The sequence below is a fragment of the Epinephelus fuscoguttatus genome, linkage group LG15, assembly GCF_011397635.1.
Source record: "Epinephelus fuscoguttatus linkage group LG15, E.fuscoguttatus.final_Chr_v1".
NCBI classification, from domain to species: domain Eukaryota; kingdom Metazoa; phylum Chordata; class Actinopteri; order Perciformes; family Serranidae; genus Epinephelus; species Epinephelus fuscoguttatus.
In genome coordinates this window covers 30,366,603-30,385,135 of record NC_064766.1, presented here as the reverse complement: position 1 = coordinate 30,385,135, position 18,533 = coordinate 30,366,603, and the positions used below count along the sequence as shown (strand labels likewise).

Below are 18,533 nucleotides of genomic sequence, written 5' to 3'. Positions count from 1 at the left end.
GCTGCGATCTGTCGCGCAACAAAGAAACATTGACAGACTCAAAGACAATAAATGGAAAATATGCAGATATTAATCAAAATGTCTGCATTGATACTAATATGATTCAAACAGGTGACAGATCTATGGCTCTGTCAGCTGCTGCCATTCATGACCAACTGCTGTGAATGAGGTTTTCTCCTCCATCTCACATCATCACCACCATCATCATCGGGGCTGGGTCACGTGGTGCGTAGGGAGCGGGCGGTGGGTGTGTCTAATCGCGTGTGGTTTCATTCATAACTACAGTCTTCATTTGAAGCCCAAATTAAAGTATGCAGACGGGGCAGGCTGCCTGTGGACCGCCGCTTCTCACGGAGTCTACAGCCGGGTGAGTCCGATCCTTGTCCCGCTCACATCAGCACCAGTCACCGGACCCACAGGCGTGCTCGCGGTGTAATGTGCTACTATTTCATTATATAAGATGCAGGTGACAACAGCCGGCTCTGGATGATCGCGGTGATTTAGTGAGAGGTGTTTGACGCGCGCTGAGCGCGGCGGAGCCCCCGTGTCCGGCACAGGAGGGCTGCTGTGTGATTAATGGTGGTTTATTCCCCGCAGGCTGAGAGCAGACGACGCAGAGATGTGGGACAGCCCCGATCGGAGGGTTTTCGGAGGAGAGAGGAAGATGCTGCTGATGCTGAGGCTGCTGCTGCTGCTGCTGCTGAGCGCCGCCGGCTGCAGCGGGTCGCTGTAGTCAGTCTGCACAGAGCGGAGGGAAGCTACTCCAACACCGCCTGTATAGACCGTAAGATACAGCACATCTGGAGACCTTCATCATCATCATCATCATCATCATCATCATCATCATACAGTCACACGTCGGGGTGATATGCAGTGACCTCCCCTCCCCTCCCCTCTTCCTCCTCCTCCTCCTCCTCCCTCTATATACTACTGATGGTGCTTATAAGGGTGTAAACACCACGAGCATCATTACAGTCACTAACGGAATGAACTAGAAAGTCTGATAGTCTGTCTGTCAGAGCCGCCCCGTCCATCTGTCTGCCTGCCTCATGTATTTATATGGTTAAAGCGAGAGATGATGTAAGGATGTAACATATCATTGGACCCTGACGCGCGCACACGCATCACACACACACACACACACACACACACACATATACATACACACACGCACACACTCTGGATTTGTTTTTTCTCCACCAGTCGGGGTCAGTGTTTTCAATTTTATTCTGGTTACTAATACTTAATGTTAAAATGAAATAAAGATGTAGCTAAGAAGTCAAAGCATGGTTAATGTAATCAGCCTAATTAATATTAATTACAACCAACTAATATAATAATACAAAAAAAAAAAAAATAGTATAACAGGGAAAATACTGTGACTAAATTAATAAATAATTTGATTCATTTTAAAAACATTGAACAAAAATTATAATGTGATAAACCAAAAATATAATATAGTAACTTTGGAGCCATTATTCTCAAAGAAAGAAAAAAAAGGCAAAATAAATAAATAAATAAATAAATAAACATGAACACACACTTTCCTCCTTTTACTTCCACTTAGGTAGCCAAAATGTTATTAGACTAACAGAATTATTATTAATTATTTTCTTTTATATTTTATCACATAAGCCCAAATTTAGCCTGATATACTTGGTATTTGTAGTCAACTTTGGGACCTCAACTAGAATTTAAAATAAAGTTTTGTGTGGTTTTTAACCCTGTTTGGCTTCACAGCATGAGTTTCTCATGATGGGCACATCACAAATCAACAGTTAATATGTAGGACTATTATACTACATACTAGGGATGGGACGATATACGGTTTTATCACAGATCACACATAAAACACACCCACAATAAGTTGATCTTGATAAATATCGATGATTGCCTTGATAAATTTTGCTTTTGATTTAAAACAGTTTGCTAAAAAATAAAATAAAGTAAAATAAAATAACACTGTGTGTCCAATCTGACACAATAAAATATTTGTTCTTTAACAAAATGTGAGGTAAAGCGATTCCAGTATGTTTTAGTGCCAATTTCAAGAGTTTCAACCATATTTACATGATCAATAATCAATATTTTGATGATCAAATATCATGAATGGCAGTCATTTTGGCGAGGATAATCGTAACATGAAACGTTCATATCATCCCATGCCTACAACACACTATTATACATGTTAGAATTGCATGAAGGAAATCACTATGGCAGTATTAATTGCTGGTTAATTGCTGTAACAGGTCAGTTAATATAGTGAAATTATTTAAACAGTCTTCTGCTGATAGCTACTATTTCTCCAAATGTGGGTTTAGTGGTTTTATGAGGCTGTGATAAGAAAGAAAAGGAAAATGTAAGACTGCCATCAAGGACATTTTTAAGACCTTGGACAATATAATGCAAGAGACTGTTCAATTCTGCTGCGAGGTAAAGCTTTAAACCATTTTAACTGCTTGTTATTCAGTCGGCAAAGAGAGGACAGATGTTTTCACCACATCTGTCTGTCTCGAGGGGAGACTGCGATCATGTCAAATTACAGAAACATCAGGTGGAAACTTGTAAAGGCTTTGGCTGTCTCAAATCTGTGTTTTCTTTCATTAAAATTCAGCAAAGACTTTACTTTAAGTCCCTCAATTTATCACAAATAATCAGTAAATATATAATGAATAGGTTGTAAGACCCTCATGTGCTTACAACTACATTATAGTATGCTAAATCTTTTATTTCATGCTTATATACTGTTTAGAAAGGCTAAAAAAGGGAGGTAAAAGTAAGGTGTTAAGAAAATTTAATAGGATGTGAATGTGTGTGGCTCTCTATTGTTGGTGCGCTCTTGCTATTCAGAGCTTTGTCCTCGTCACAGTTACCTTGAGCTGCTGGTATGTATGAGATATTACATAAAATATGACTCTCACATGGAGAGGGAATGTGCGGCAGCATGTGTAAGGAATGCAATCATGGGCTGATGTTACACAAGCTGCGCTCTGTGTAAATAATTATGTATACTGTCAGCTCTTCTGCCTTTCTCCTTCTCTAACCACACGTCTCTGTCAGTCTCCGTCTCACAGAGGCTCGTTTTACAGACCGTGGACTGAGAGGGGAGGTTACTGTGCATCTTAAGGAGATGTCAGTAAATCTTTAGACACATTAGGGTTTAATACACAGCGCTCAAAGCAGACAAGAGTTAGGTATTTGTTACTTCTGTATGGTAAAGAGGCATTACACAGCTTTTAAACAGGAGGATCAGTTTTTAGGCTGTGAAAACAGTTGTGTAATTTGTTCCTGCTGCTCGAATGACGTCATCAGGGGTATCTTTGCTGGGGATACAAAACTGTAACACACAGCCTTCATTACAATCTGGGACTGTGGAGTTTGAAAGACATGGTTAATTACCAGGCATGGACGGTCTAATGAAAGATGCTGTCGAATTAGACTTTGAGTCAGGACATCTGAGCCTCTGCTGCACAGATTGTGGCCACTCTTTTTTTTTTTTTAAGTCTATTGCTTGCAAGTCTTTCAGTTTTATGGAGGTAGAATACTAGATAGCAAACATGGGCCCAGTCAGGGCTGTAGCCAGGAATTTAGAAATACTGAGTCTATGACAGGGAGGAGCCAGATGTTAGAGGATTCAAGGGGTCCTGAGGGCATGTTTTCCCACTTACAGCAGCTATATGCACTAGATTATTTTTCAAGCCGAATGCCTAAAAATCTGTACATCGTTACTGAGAAAAAAAACATCCTGTAGAGCCATGGTTTTGTTTCTAATTGTTCTCCAACTGTCATCATACTGAAACCATAATACCACAAATGTTGAAGATGACTAATTTTCACTCTGCCACCTAAAAAAGAGGCAAAAAATATCTGATGCTACTATTTTTAAGTTACATAACCTACTGTAGGTAGTGTAGGAATTCGGTGTAAACAGCATTACTAATCTTGAAACCTGATTTTGTCACACTGTGCTGGAGTAGTTTACAGAACGAATGTTTCACTGACAAATCTGCTCCATTTGAATCCATGCCATAATAAGCTGGGCTGCTCTAATTGCAAATCAAGGATCCCCAACAATGCCAAGTAGATGTGGTCTTAATACTCTGAGGTGAATATCAAGCCAACAGAAGAATATAAATGTAGTCAATTATGTTAGATTTATTTAGGGAACAGTGTAATAGGATTAACAACATGGACATATATTATTTTAGAATGGCGCAAAGTTGTAGGTATTATAAAAACCTAAAAGATTCAGTGCTTGTGGAGAACACACACATCACCTCACTGTTTAAATCTCCTGCACTTTGATGCAAATAACAGAAACTGTGTTATTGTCTAGAAATGAGCTGCAGCTCTGTTTGACGACATTTTCTCCGTCTTCTGCAGGGTTCACTCACGCTGACCTGGACCATGAGCAATGATTTGCCTGTTCTGACAAGTCTGACTGAGAACTCCACTGTGAGTACAGCTTCGTGCACCCCACCCATTCTGTCACTACAAAAGCATGATGCATTCACTTGAGGAAAAAGATACTGGCCCTCTGAATTAGCGATGTATTAACCCAGAATTACAAGATATATATATTCAACCAGGTAAAAGTCCCGTTGAGCAGACAAGTACAACTGTCACACACCTCAAATAAGCAAGCACAGAATTCAGGTTGTACAATTCAATACAAAAAAACAGAGAAAATCTGAGGAGCAATTACAATGACCAAGAGTGCTATTTTCTCTATCCATTTGAACTGACTTATATTCCTTCACAGTAATCATCTCTGACAATTCCAGGTCCTTCTGCTCATTATGTCAGGAAGGAGGGGCAGCGTACTTGAAATCTTTCTTACCTAGTTCAGTGTGAACCCTGGGGGCCAACATCTGTGGAATATTGTGAGAGCACAGGCCAAGAAAAAAACAGCCCAAGCGAGGTTTATACAGAAAAACCAACAAATGCAAAAGTCTGTAGATGTACGGTGAGATCATTTAGCAGCAGCATACAGTGTACAGTGGTGTTTGCAGTTTGCACAACCAGCGATAAAAACGTTGCCATGAAAAAATTCTGTTTTTCTGAATTAACAAGATTTTTTTTTATCTTGAGTGAATGCATCATCGCCATCAACACATTTTATTTTAGCTATTTTATTCATGTATTCTGAGGGACAATGAAATGTACCCGTGTCAGCCAAAAGGCTATTTAAACACTAAATAAAACACACATGCTCTTCACACCTTCACATCAGCTGGTGTCAGCGGTCTTGTGAACAACTCTTACTTTATGGCTCAAAGTGAACCTCAGCCAAAAGCAACAACCCATAGGTGTGAGCAAACACCACTGTGTTCCAGTAACAGGTATTATATCTCAGGTGGAGCTGTGGTGGAGGACAGCCTGATCTGTATCCGAAGAGGATTTGACTCAAAAACAGGACTGTGTGTGCTGCTGGCTGTGTGTGCCATGCAGCCCCTGGAGGCCGGGGTGGATATCTGAGCCAGCGGCAGTGATTATCGGACAGTTAAAGCTGTCTGTGCGAAAGAGAGAATTGACTGCTGTTTGCCTCGACAGTGTGTGTTAGAAACATGGCCTAAAGACTGGCGAGAGGCTTCGCTGCTCCAGCTGATTGATTGTGTTGTTCTTCCTGTTTGGCTGAGCTTGTAAAAACAGCAGATTTCATTAAGCTACAGTCGCTCTTACAAACTGTGCGTGTGTTTGTGTGCTGCACACACACACATGCTACTGTGGGTGTATCAAGGTGTGCATGTTGCTATAATACTGTCATGGAGCTGTTAATTCTACACACATACACACAGCTTCAAACACAGTACACTGCATCTCCCCATCTGAACGTAGGCATCTAGTAAATGTAAAAACATACTCTATGAGTGTGTTTTTAATGACGTGGGACTGAGTTTAACATGTTAAGGCCTGAAGCAGGTTTGACATTTAATAAGCTTCAATCTTTCCTATTTCTTTAAAGTAAAAAAATGACACCTTCTTGTTTTCTGCAGAACTCTGTCCTCCACTTAATGACTTGCTTGCTGTTGGGTTGAGCTTGTGATTGCTGCTGACAAAGATAGATAGTGCTTTGTTTTTCGCAAATGTCTTTACCATTTACAGTAAAAGCAGAGTCACCCTGAAACCAGCTGTTTGTGCTCTTAATTTCACACTTTGTCTTCTACTACCCCCCTGTTAGTTGATCGACAGTCATTTCTCAATCGAAGTGTCAAACATTCGTTTGCTGCTGTTCCAGTTGTGAGGCTTTGCTGCTGTAAACCAAATATTTTGGGGGTTTGTCAAACAAAGCGAGGAATTTGGAGACAGCAAACTATAGCTTGGAAAACTTACAAAAATATTTTCACTTTTTTCTTACATTTTACAGACAAAACAATTGATCGAGACAGTAATGGCCAGAATAATCGATGATGAAATAGTCATTAGCTGCAGCCAGGGTGTCTGTACATACAGTCGGCAGCAGGCTTTGGGTTTTGGCTGTAATGACCTTGCTGCGGCTCCTGTTAAAGGCACAGTTCACGCCAAAATCAAAACTACGTGTTTTCTCTTACCCGTAGTGATATTTGTCAATTTAGATTGTTTTGGTGTGAGTTGCCAAGTGTTGAAGATATCAGCCGTAGTGATGTCTGCCTTCCTTCCAGTATAATGGAACTAGATCACACCCTGCTTGAGGTGCTCAAAAAATATATTTGAAAAAAATCAACATCAGTGTCTCTTTCCAGAAATCATGAACTGGTTACTCAAGATGACAAGCATTATAGACAAGATAGATGCTGCTATCAAGGCTGTTTTAAAATTAACATATCTTCTCAATATCGCCTGACAAAGTAGTTTGTTCTTACTTTACTCCACTCTTAAAACCCTGGTAAAAAAGGGATGCTGGCATTGCTACAAGTCAGTGTGAATGAATAAAGTTAGACTCAGGCAGATAAGTTGGTCTACAGGGACTGGTAAGGGAAAATCAAATCTCCCTTCCCTTCAGAAATCAGTTAGAGTGAACGCAATGTCAGACTGAAGATGGAAACTGAGTGTAACAATTCTGTCTGATTATCAGGCAATGGTGTGGGTGTAGTTTGGTAAAAAGAAAATAGTTCCGATATGAAACTGCTCACAACAAGGTCTGTGGATTATCTTGAATAACCAGGTCATGATTTCTGTAAAGAGATATTGATGTTGAGTTTTCGAAATGTATTTTTGTTAGTGCTTTGAGCACCACAAGTGTGTGCCATCTAGTTCCATTACAGTCAAGAGAAGGTAGGCATCTCTACGGCCGATATCTTCAGCACTTGGCAACCCAAACCAAAACAATTCAGACTGAGAAATAGCACTATGGGTAAAAGTAAAAATATGTATTTTTGATTATTTTTGATTTTTGAATCCGTGCACAATGACAACCTTTAACATTTTTATGTGTTATGTAACGCTAAATGTTGAATTGACGCATATTCCATTTGTGCACGGTGAAAAGAGCCCAATTATTTTCACTCTTTTTTGAAACTGACAACGGAAGAAGAGCCAGGAAAGTCTGGTGTGGGGATTGCTCATGTGCGGCTGCATCCTCCTCCGATTTCCATTTTTAGCCTGCGGAGGCCTCATTCCCCCATCATTGAGGAGAGCTGGGAAATTGAATTAAGGGTCTCGCTGACGTTTCGATTAGCATCCCCAAGCTCACTCAGCCACGACTGAGAGTATTAATCAGAGAGAGTAGCGAGCAGTTTCTGCAAGTGTGTGTGTGTGTGTGTGTGTGTGTGTGTGCATGCAGGCAGGATGTATATGATTGTGTGTGTGTGGATAAGAATCATTGTGAGGAGACAGGGACTTAAGAAAGTCTTTCAGTGTTAATTCCACTCCTTATTAAATATTACGGCACTTAGCTGGCAGCGTAATGCGACAAAGACATTCCTCATTGCTGTGAAGCTCACAGGGAGAAGAATCAATTACCGTCCCAGCAGGACGAACGCAGCCGGCGAGCTCAAAACAACTAAACGTGACAACAGAGATGTGTAAGCTGCTGCCTTATTGTGCAATTAAAGGAATGAGTTAGGAGCTCCAGCAATGTCAAACGAATACAAACAATGGGAATTAAATTGATGTTGTGCAACCTAAACAGTGACAGAATACAGGGAGGAGGTTGCTCATAGTGACAAGATTTATCGTCTGATCTTACTTTTTTGGTTCATATATGTTTTCTGAATTCATCCTGACACTGTATATATGTATCACAGTACATAAAATCTTGCAGCAAGAAGTAACTAAAGCTGTCCAATAAATGTATAAGAGTGACAAGTGTTATATTCACATCTGAAATGTAGGGTAGTAGAAGGAAACAGCAGCATGGAGTCGAATTACGAGAGTCCTAACCTCTTTTCTTGCTCTCGATCAGGATGTGCCTGTGTCAGCGGGCCAGGTGGAGAACTATGTGCTGCTGTTGGTGCTGCTGAGTGTTTTCGCCGGGGGGATGCTGGTCCTGCTCTCCCTGCTGCTCCTCTTCTGTCACCGCTGCTGCATGGGTGGTCGACGCTACTCCAGGTGGGTGTGCAGTGCTGGTGGGACACACTATGTGGGACTGGCAGGCCTGGTTAATCTGCAAACACGTGTGGGTTACAAGAGCCAATGTGATTTTTACAGCAGTGGATTAAAAGAATACTTCACCCCCAAAATGATCATTTGTATATCAATCACTCAACCCGATTTAGGTTGAATTTTTTTTAAGAAAATTTGTTTTTCTCGCATGTCTCCATGGTGAACGAAGAATCCAAAAACTGAGAAAATTATTAATGAATTGAAAGAAAATAGGGGCCATGGTTTAAGACAGCCAATCTATATCAAAATATCCATTTACAAACTCTCACACAACCTAGGCAGTATAATCCAAGTCTCATTTATCCAGTGGTATGCTCAGTATGTCCCAAACAAGTGTATTTTTGCAAAAATCTTACTATTTAAAACACGTCCACATCAGGCCTGTCGCTTGCTGGCCAATGAATGAGCTCGGAGGCAGAATTTCAATGGAATGTACGAGCAGAGTTCAAATGCACACGCTCGCCACAGCGGGCTACTTGTCTGAGACTGTTTACATGGAAGTTTTTTAAATAGTAAGGTTTTGGGACTCACTGAATGTGATTCAGATAAATGAGACTTGGATTATACTGCACCAATTGTTTTGCTGTTGTGTCCCCTTTGACTTCAATTCATGAAGAATTTTCCCTATTGCTGTTCTTCGATCACTGTGGAGACATGCAAGAAAAACAAAGTTATCCTCACAAAGTCAATGTAACATAGGATGAGTAATGGGTATAAGATATACAGATGATCATTCTGGGGGTGTAGTGCACCTTTAAAACTGTGTTGAATATGAACTTTAAAGCTGTGATGCAACAAGGCATTTTTTGTTTTCTGTGAAAGACAAATAATAAGAAATATTTTTCCCTTTCAGAGCCAGCGATGACCCTGAGAAGACAAACACCACTTATGCTGAGGATTCTCAGCCCACCCAAGGTCCGAGCTGTGTATTTTCTTAAGTGCATACATATGAACATGTCTTTTGGGCCACTGTCGTCACGAACACTATTTCACTCCCTCGGTTCGTCCTTGTTCTCTTTGTCACTCAGAGATCACCATTCATATGGATGAATCAGACGCTCTCTCAGCTGTGAGCTGTCACGATGGAGAGTCAGAGCGATTTGTCTCCACTGGCTCTACTGGACGCAGAGTCTCCTTTAATGAATCTGCACTTTATGAACAGGAGAAGACGACTCAGGACAAGGGACGCAGGTACAGTTCAACAGGTGATTTTTACATTATTACATGGATAAGCTGGAATTAGATTAGATGACTTGTCCTCTTTCTTAAGATACACTCTGACGGAGGGAGACTTCCACCACCTGAAAAAGGCTCGGCTCACCCACCTTCACCTGCCTCCAGCCCCCTGTGACCTGAAGATCCTCACCATCATGGAGTGCGACTCAACAGAGAGCAGCACCATCAACATCAATGAGGCTGCAGCTCCCAAACTGCCCCTCACCATCTACCAGGTGACTTTACACTGGCTGTTATTTAGCTCACAAATCTCACCAAACCAGGTTTGTTCTCTCATCTCTAACCTGCATCGATTTCTCTCTCCAGCCTGCCGAGAGAAGAGTCCCCGACTGGGTGGGACCGAGCCTCAGCGGAGGACTGCCTGGAGACCCGCACCACTCCACCATCCTGGACCAGGGCCCCAGACAGGCATCATCATCCATGAAAGCACACCACACACGCTCCCAGACAGTGAGTTTCACCTTTTTCTGCTTTGTACTGACAGTAATAAAATGGTCATTATATAATACAGGTCAATAGATTTTTAGCCACACTAGTGACAGACTCTTTGGAGGGTAATGTGGGTCAGTCAACCACTTTGGTTCAGACCAGCCCAAAGCACTGCTGTGCCTATAAGCACACAGCCTCACAGTTGCTTTACCCAAGGGCCACTTTTGCAAAATGACAGGAGGCCAGGGGCCAGTTATTAAACAAACATTAATAGTTAATATCTAAATAAATAACCCAGACACTGTCAAGGAGTCTGGGGGATCCTCCCCTGGCACATTTTTTGATAAACAAGCTCTATATTGATGTTTTTATGCACTCTGGCCATGGATGGATTACTAAACAGGTCTACTGGGCACAGACCCAGGAAACCAAAGTATCAGGGGGGCCCCCTGGTTAATGTCACTCAAATTAACACATACGACCAGTAAGAGACATGAATAGAACAGGAGGAGATGCAAAGGAGACACAAAATGAAAACAGAGCGACATGAAACAACTAAAAAAGACACATTACTTTGATAAAACACAAAAAACACAAAATTACCTCAAAGACACAAATAACTAAATCGTGTGGGAGTACCTTTTAACGGAGGCAGCGTTGTAGATGGCGGTGGTTTGTGAGGCTATCAAATACATTGCAACATGTGGATGGAAAATTCCTTTCACTATATTACTGATTTGTTCCATTCTGCCATTTTTTTAACTGTCTTTGTTGTTTCTTATGGTGGTATCTTGCTTGAACTACAATACATAGCCCCCACTATCTCCAGTGATACTGCTCCAGTTTATCTGTATCCGTAAACTTTCAGAACACATGCACAAATCAACAAAGTAACTGTAGAGTATGGACAGAAGGCTCCTTCCATGTCTGTATATGTATCTGATGTTTGGGCCCTTTGCGTATCTGTGCCCAGGGGTTCATCGTCTCATAATCCGTCCATGACTGTGGTACCTTATTTACATTCAAAGCACAAAAAACATTCCCAGTGTGAATCAATTTATTTTCATTGTAAGTTAGAAAATGGTCAGTGGGCCATCCGGCACCCTATTGGGCCTGTGAACTGTAAATTGAGTATCGTTGCTGTCTTAGTCTTGTGTTATAACTTCTTTATAAGATGAGATGTTCAGTGTTTTATTGAGGTTTTTCTGTTCTCAGGCAAAACCAATATTTTCATCTTGAGGTCTTGTCGCCAGTGAAAGTCAACATTTCAGGGTCAGACTCTCAGGAATGCCTGTGAGAAATGTTTTCAATTACAACAAACATTTATAGCATGTTTTTAGTTCCTGCTTGAAACATTTTGTTCCGATGAAAAGAAGACATTTCTGTAAAATCTGCAATTCGTTTTTTTTGGGGGGTTTTTTGCAGCAAATTGTAGGAAAGCTTGCATCCATTGGCAAGAAATACATTTGCACAGACAGCTTTCTCAGCGCAGATTGATCCGCTTGTATCGCACATAAACAGAGCTGTGAAAAGCAGCTGCCACAGGCTCAAACCTACTGATGCGCTGTGACATCAGTCATCACTGCAGCTGAGTGACAATATGACAAACTGCTGTCCCCTGAGGACTTTGCCTCTGCCCGTCACGATTCATCTCAACTTGTCTGCCTCAACCCTTCCTTAATGTCTCATCACCTCCTCTCCCTTCATCTCTTCTGTCAGATGGAGGCTATCGGGGACAGGGGAGAGGCTGAGAGCGAAAGGGGGATGAGAGGAGAGTTGACTCAAGCTCCGGGCCAGACTTCAGTTCTACATTTCTTCTCTAAACTGCGACGCCATGCCAGTCTGGAGGGGGCGGGGCCTTACTTCAGGAGGTGGAAATTTGACAGTAGTCACCGGGCTGCCAGCCTGGATGCCAAAGGTTTGAATAATTGTCCTAAATGGATGAAGTCTAACAATGCAAACGAATAACATTAGAAATTTAAAAAAAACAAACAAAAAAAAAACATCAAGTAGACAGCTATCTTTTCATGTGAATTTTTTTTTACCAGGATCCCCGAAGAGAAGGCCCTTCCAGAGACAGAGAGCTGCAAGTGAAACCACTGATCACACCGAAGACGACTCTGCATCTCTCCAAGATGACTCTTTCCCACACTCCCCCATCCAGACCAGTGGCCTACAGTCTCTCTCCGCAGAGTCTCTGTCTCACCACAACACAGTACCCACATCCTCAGTCATCCTCAGCAGGTAGATCTCTTCCCATAATCCTCTGACATACACCATGAAATTTCCAGAATCATTAATTAACTGACTGTTCTTCATCTTTGCAGGCTACAGCTGGAGGCCATGGTGGAGGTAGGTGGTAGCAGTAGCACTGCAAGAGGGGATCCCTGTTCACCAACAAATGATTGTCACACCCAGAAACAAGAGGAGGTCACAGCCAACGGGACAGGAGTAGAAAAAGAAACAAAGTTCAGTGCACTTATAAGAACAGAGGCAGAGGGAGTTGAGCTAGAGTCGGTGGAAGATGATGACTTGTTTGGCGCACAACAAGAAGCTGCAGTACAGCAAAGGTTTGAGGACATGTTAAGGACAACAAAGACAGACTGCATGACGTCAGATGTGAGGAAAAAGAGCGAGGCAGAGGCAGAAGATGGAGATGAGGTGGTGTTGGGAGCTGAGGCCAGACGAAGGACCGACTCAGGCTCATCTCTTACCTTCATGATCCGCCAGGAGAGCTCGGAGGCTCCTCCCTCCCTGTACAAGGACATCTGGAGCTTGCGAGCCTCTCTGGAGCAATACGCCTCTTCAGACCAGAGCAGCACAGATCGGGAGTCCATCCGCAGTGATGCCGACAGCGTCTCATCCTTTGGTGGTGCAGGAGCTCGCTCTGGCCTGGACAGCTGCTTGTCCCAAGACCTGGACGATGAGCCTGAAGGAGAAGGGGATGGAGAGATGTTGGAGGGAGGGATCAGAGGGGCGTCAGGTGGGGCCAGTGAGGTGGGGAGTGGAGCTGGAGGAGAGGGTGAGGCAGGGAACCGTAAGCTCCTCCAGATGGACAGTGGCTATGCCTCCATTGAAGCACCATCCAGGGCCCCTGAGGAAATGCGACTTTTTGGGACTCCTGGAGCTCCTCGAGGGAAGACGGCTTCTGAGAGAAGGTTGTTCTTCACCAGCTCTGGGAGAAAAGGTTCGGTGTGCGAGAGCATTGAGGCCCGGCTGTTTCAGGAGGAGCTGGAGGATGAGATGGCCGACAGCACGGAGACAGAGGAGAAACTAAAGGAGAGATCTAAAAATGGCGGTCAGTCTCTTACCCTTCAAGAACCGCATCAGCTTCTTAAATCCCTTCATCCTCAGAAACCTCAAGAATCACAATCGCAGCTGATGTCTCCACTAATGAAGCCAATCTCACAGCCCTCTAGTCCTCATAAGCCCCGTCTCCGCCGCCGTGACTACAGCATCGATGAGAAGACAGATGCTCTTTTCAATGAGTTCCTCCGCCATGATCCGCGCTTTGACCAGCAGGATTCTCCGCTGCGTTCCAGGCACCGATCCAGAGTTCACCTCCGGAAACAGTGGCAGAGACACAAGCAATACAGTGACCCAGGGTCAGGTGCTGGGGGTAGGTACTCCCCATCTTTGGAGAGGCAGAGGTTCACTCCGTTGCGGAGAGGTGACAGTGCAGGTTACCCTCTGGACACCAGGTATCACAGCACACTGTCACGCATTGCGAGTGCCGCCGATGAAGAAGCCAGTGAGACTGCAGCTTGTGAGGAAGCAGCCAAAGAAAGCACAGAGAGCAAAGATGTGTCGAGTGAAGGAGCTGCAGGGGATGTCGCAGAAAGTAAAGCAACCTCTGAAGGCACTGACGCAACAAAGAGCTGTGCAGAATCGACCGGTGAGGGCTGCCAGGCCTCTAAAAAAAAGGACACAGAAAGCACAACAAGCCCGTCTTTGACCACTCTTACTACAAAGACAAGCCACATGAATCCGAGAGTCGACAACAGAAACAACAACAGTAGTCAAGCTATTCTATCAGAGGTCTCCCTGGAGGCAGAGAGCAGCCTGTCGGAAAAGCTGGCTGTGTCAGTGGAAGAGAGGCTCTACGGTGGTCTGCGCAGTGCAGAGAAGCTTGGCCAGGGAGGGACAGAGCGTGTGCTTACCGTGTCACACACAGCCTCACCTGGCTTCAGTCCCATATAACTTGTTAACAAGCCCATCTTCTTCATCAACTTTATTTCAAATCCATTATCTATAGACGACAGACTCGAACAAAATGGTTTATAGCACTTCAAACATCATCTTGTGTTAGATACTTGGTCAGTCTGTGTCCCTTACATTTGGACAACATAACTGATGCATCAAAACACAAATATATCCTAAAGTACAGAAGTACCTTCTTTCTCGACGGCCAGTCTCTTCCAGCGTTTCCATTCAGACCTTATTTTCCACTGTGATGCCATGTGAAATGTGATGCCCCCCTCCCTTTTATAGAGTGCTGCAGGGATGATGTTTATTTGTGGGCCAACATGTAAGTTAGCGTGGCCCTGGTTCCCTCGGGGAAAAAAAGGCCTATGTGATTTCTCAGTTGGGTTTTGGATTATTGCAGAAAATAAGGTCTTTGGCAAACAAACGTTTATGATACTTACGTGTTTTGTTCTGAAAGATAATCATGACAAATGAGCACCACTTTTATGATTTTTTTCTAAGCGTAAATGAAATCTCCAGAAGTAAAAAGGTAACATTAGGCTATAAAAGAACAACACCATGGTCGCATGGCCTCAAAGTTGCCACCACAACAACGCTGTAAAGCTGTGGGCACATACAAGCTGAAAACATTGTGCACCATTTGCTACAGTTTCCAGGTTGAATGACATGTTTTCTTAAAGAAAGCTTGGTGGTTGCGTCAGAGGTGTTACCCCATCAGCAGCAGCGTCTATATAAACCAAATTTTTGCAGATCTTTACTTATTGTGCATAACTTTTTTGTTATTATGTCACACTTGCTCTGGCAATGTAAAATATGTATCCCATGTCAATAAAGCCCCTTAAAATTAATTTGAATGAAACCCTGCAATATTAAAAGGCAGTTCACCTGCGTATCACGACAGGGTTTTCAAGGCACCACCGTTTCAGATTAAATAAACATTCTGCTATGTTTTTTCAGGGCAGAATGCACCCCATTTTTGGCATGATGATGTTCTGAACTCTCATTAAAACATTTGCTGACAACCTTTTTTTTTTTAAAAAAGACATGTAAAGGCCTCAAGGAGTTTGGTATTAACGGACATGTTTTATGTCCTACAACAAAACATGTAAATCTCTTACGCTTGTGTTACTCGCAGACCTTATTTCAGTCATCTACCCAAAAACCCATTAAGAAAACCAATGACTTTGAGATGAGGGAACAGGGAGTGCTAAAATGCTAACCCATTCCACATTCTGGGACTCATTCCCGCAGAGCTCTATTGGTACCCTTTCTTAAAATCAATGAGTTCATTATATAGCTTTGAAAATATAGCCCCATCTTTAGAAAAAAATAAATATTTTCAGACTTAACTGTGAATTTTCAGCATGCTACTGTATGTCCAAACAATGTGTATGTGAATACTGTACAGTTTTAACTTAAAAACAAAAAGCACTTTGACGGGAAGAAAGGTAACGGTGGAGTTTCTGTCACCCATTTCTCTCATTTTAAAAAATCATATCCTCCTCAAGTGTCCTTCTTGTCTCGATCACCATGAGGGTAAATGTCTCCATGGAAGCTTGTGGTTTCTGCATTTGGCGATGGGAAGTACACTGATCATGTCACAGCCCTCTATCATTAACGACATATCAGCAGATCTAGTGAATACACACATGGAATGCCCAGACTATACAGATTAAAAACACTGATCTAAAATATGTGCATCAAGAATTTTTTATACTCATATTTCATCTATTTTTATAGGATTTTTGTTAGTCATTGGTCCTGTTATTTATCACAATTAAGGAGGAGGTATCCAGGAGCTTCCGTGGGCTCGGGTGAAATGTTGTCTTACTGCTGGGACTCTGCTGAGGGGGAGACTGACAGATGATACTTAAGTGACTGACACAGGAGCCTCTCAGGCTTTCAGACAGATGGTCCAGTGACACAGAGTTGAGGCTGTGAAAATGGAGGTTGAAACTGAATAGCGGAGCCATTGTCTGCTCCCACACCGTGGCAGAATGGGATATACTTGCTCTGTATTGCTAAATAAAAGATAAGTCTGGTGATATTCTGTTTTTCTTATTGTCAACAAATGGCCAAAAGGCCAAAACTAAAAAATAATTAATCCTACTTGTGTAGACAAAGCCTTGTATAGCTTATTCCTCACCATTGTTGTCCATAAACTAGGGATGGGCGTATTCAAGTTCTTCCTTTAAACTAATATGGAGTAGTGGCAAAACAAACAAGTACAATTTTACATTCATATTTTTAACAAACAGGCTTAAATTTGCTTAATAAACTATAAATTCAAGGTTAGCATATGAAAAATCAGCAACCTTGCACTTGCTGCCATTACATAGCTTAACTTGGACGCTGCACTGACGGACTGCTCTTCTCGCGGGCAGTTCAACCTCTACCCAGTTAGCGCGAGCTAACTCAGCAGCAACGGCTAACTTCCGGTTAACAGCTAACATCCAGCTAACGGCTAACATCACAAACGGGCTGTTTAACGGTCCTTACAAATTCAAAGCGACACAGAAACGGCTCGACTTTGACATTTAACCCGTTAATAACCGTTACGTAATATTTAGCCGTGTGATGCTGACAGTTAGCTCCTTCACTGTGAGTGTGTGTGTGTCTATGGGCGGACTCTCACTGTTACCTGGTGTGGACCTCACAGTCCAGCCGCGACAGTAGAGCGACAGCAGGGCCAGGAGCTGCTGATAAAAGTAATGAACTGTAACGTTACTTACCTCTACAATAAAATACGATTTATTAATGCCATTTTAATAGTTGGCAAAAAAAAAACCCAACTATATTTAAAAAAAAAAAATTCACACGGGTTAGGCAGCGAATACCAGCGTCCAAAACAATTTCTTAATATCGTCGCGCAAAATATCGCGATACTACACTGTATCATTTCCGCCGCACCCTGGGCAGTATTAAGTCCATTTGTGGGTTTGAAGATTAGTAACATCAGAAATGTCGACTTTTAAGCACAAGATCTTGACTCATTTTGACAATTTAGATGGATAAATAAAACCAGATAAAATATTTATGGCAATTATGACATCACAAATTCAAGACTTTTCAATTACTTTTAAGGCCCAATATTGATAAAACTGTTTTTAAAGCATTTTAAGACATTTGAAGGACCTGTAGACACCCTGTTGTCAATATGCACAAAATGTTTTAATGCACAGCTTAAAATTTGTGCACCAAAATTCACTCTTTACTCCAAAAATATACAAAAAAAACAGTGCTCAGCAGTTTTAGTAAATTATTTAGCCTTTAAAAGATAAAGGCATGTATTTGTCACCCAGAACTACGGGATACATTAATATGGATCGAGAAATCAATTCAACTGATCCAGTGTTACTGATGTAAAGCGATTCATATTGTCATCTTTAGGATACACCTTTATTTTGAAATTCCCATGGCACTTCTGTGATACCATTTCTGTCTTCTTCAAGATTCAAGCAGTGCTAGCCGCATAACAGAGGCAGATAATGTCAAGCAGCCAAGAAGAAGAAGGTGGTGAGGAAATTTAGTGGTATTGTCTCATATCAATCGCAGCCTCCTGAATTCAACGTAATCAAAATTGTATCATGGCAGATTTTGTGGTAACAGCAAATGTTATTGTTGTCCGAAGAACTGATATATCATATTGAGATGGAACTTGTGATTTACACCCCTAAGAAACAACCCTTGTTGGTTTTCTTTCAATTTGTGGACATTAATAAAAATATAGTATATTGGCAGCCCTACCCTTGAGGTAATACTCTGCAGATATCCTGTCTTCACACGTTAAAGTCACAGGTTTAACAGCTTTCCCTCCACTAGCTCTGCCAGTATGGATGTAAAATGTAATATTCGTTTTGCAATCATGTTAAATTGCATCTCTTCAACACGAAAACATTGCTGCATGTTATGTGTGATGTCATCTGGGAAACTGCGATGGTGGGTACAGCTTGTCCCTCTTTCCTTTCACACGGACTTGGGTTTGAGCTACAGTACATGACTGTGTGTATGTTATGAAACTCATGTCTCTGTCCTCATCCACGGTGAACCATCTGCTTTATTGTAAAAAGAGTAGTGCA

At 42.2% G+C, this 18,533-nt stretch overlaps 1 protein-coding gene across 1 annotated transcript; it reads left to right on the top strand.

The window, feature by feature from the left end:
• The first annotated feature begins 272 nt into the window (after positions 1-272).
• On the top strand, positions 273-16,751 carry LOC125902409 (voltage-dependent calcium channel beta subunit-associated regulatory protein). Its single transcript, XM_049598721.1, has 11 exons — positions 273-367; positions 598-784; positions 4,384-4,455; positions 8,384-8,529; positions 9,437-9,498; positions 9,612-9,774; positions 9,854-10,034; positions 10,126-10,269; positions 11,968-12,166; positions 12,297-12,492; positions 12,576-16,751. The coding sequence occupies exons 3-11, from the start codon at positions 4,408-4,410 to the stop codon at positions 14,446-14,448; spliced, it is 3,012 nt and encodes a 1,003-aa protein (XP_049454678.1). The 5' UTR covers positions 273-367; positions 598-784; positions 4,384-4,407; the 3' UTR covers positions 14,449-16,751.
• Positions 16,752-18,533: the final 1,782 nt, after the last annotated feature.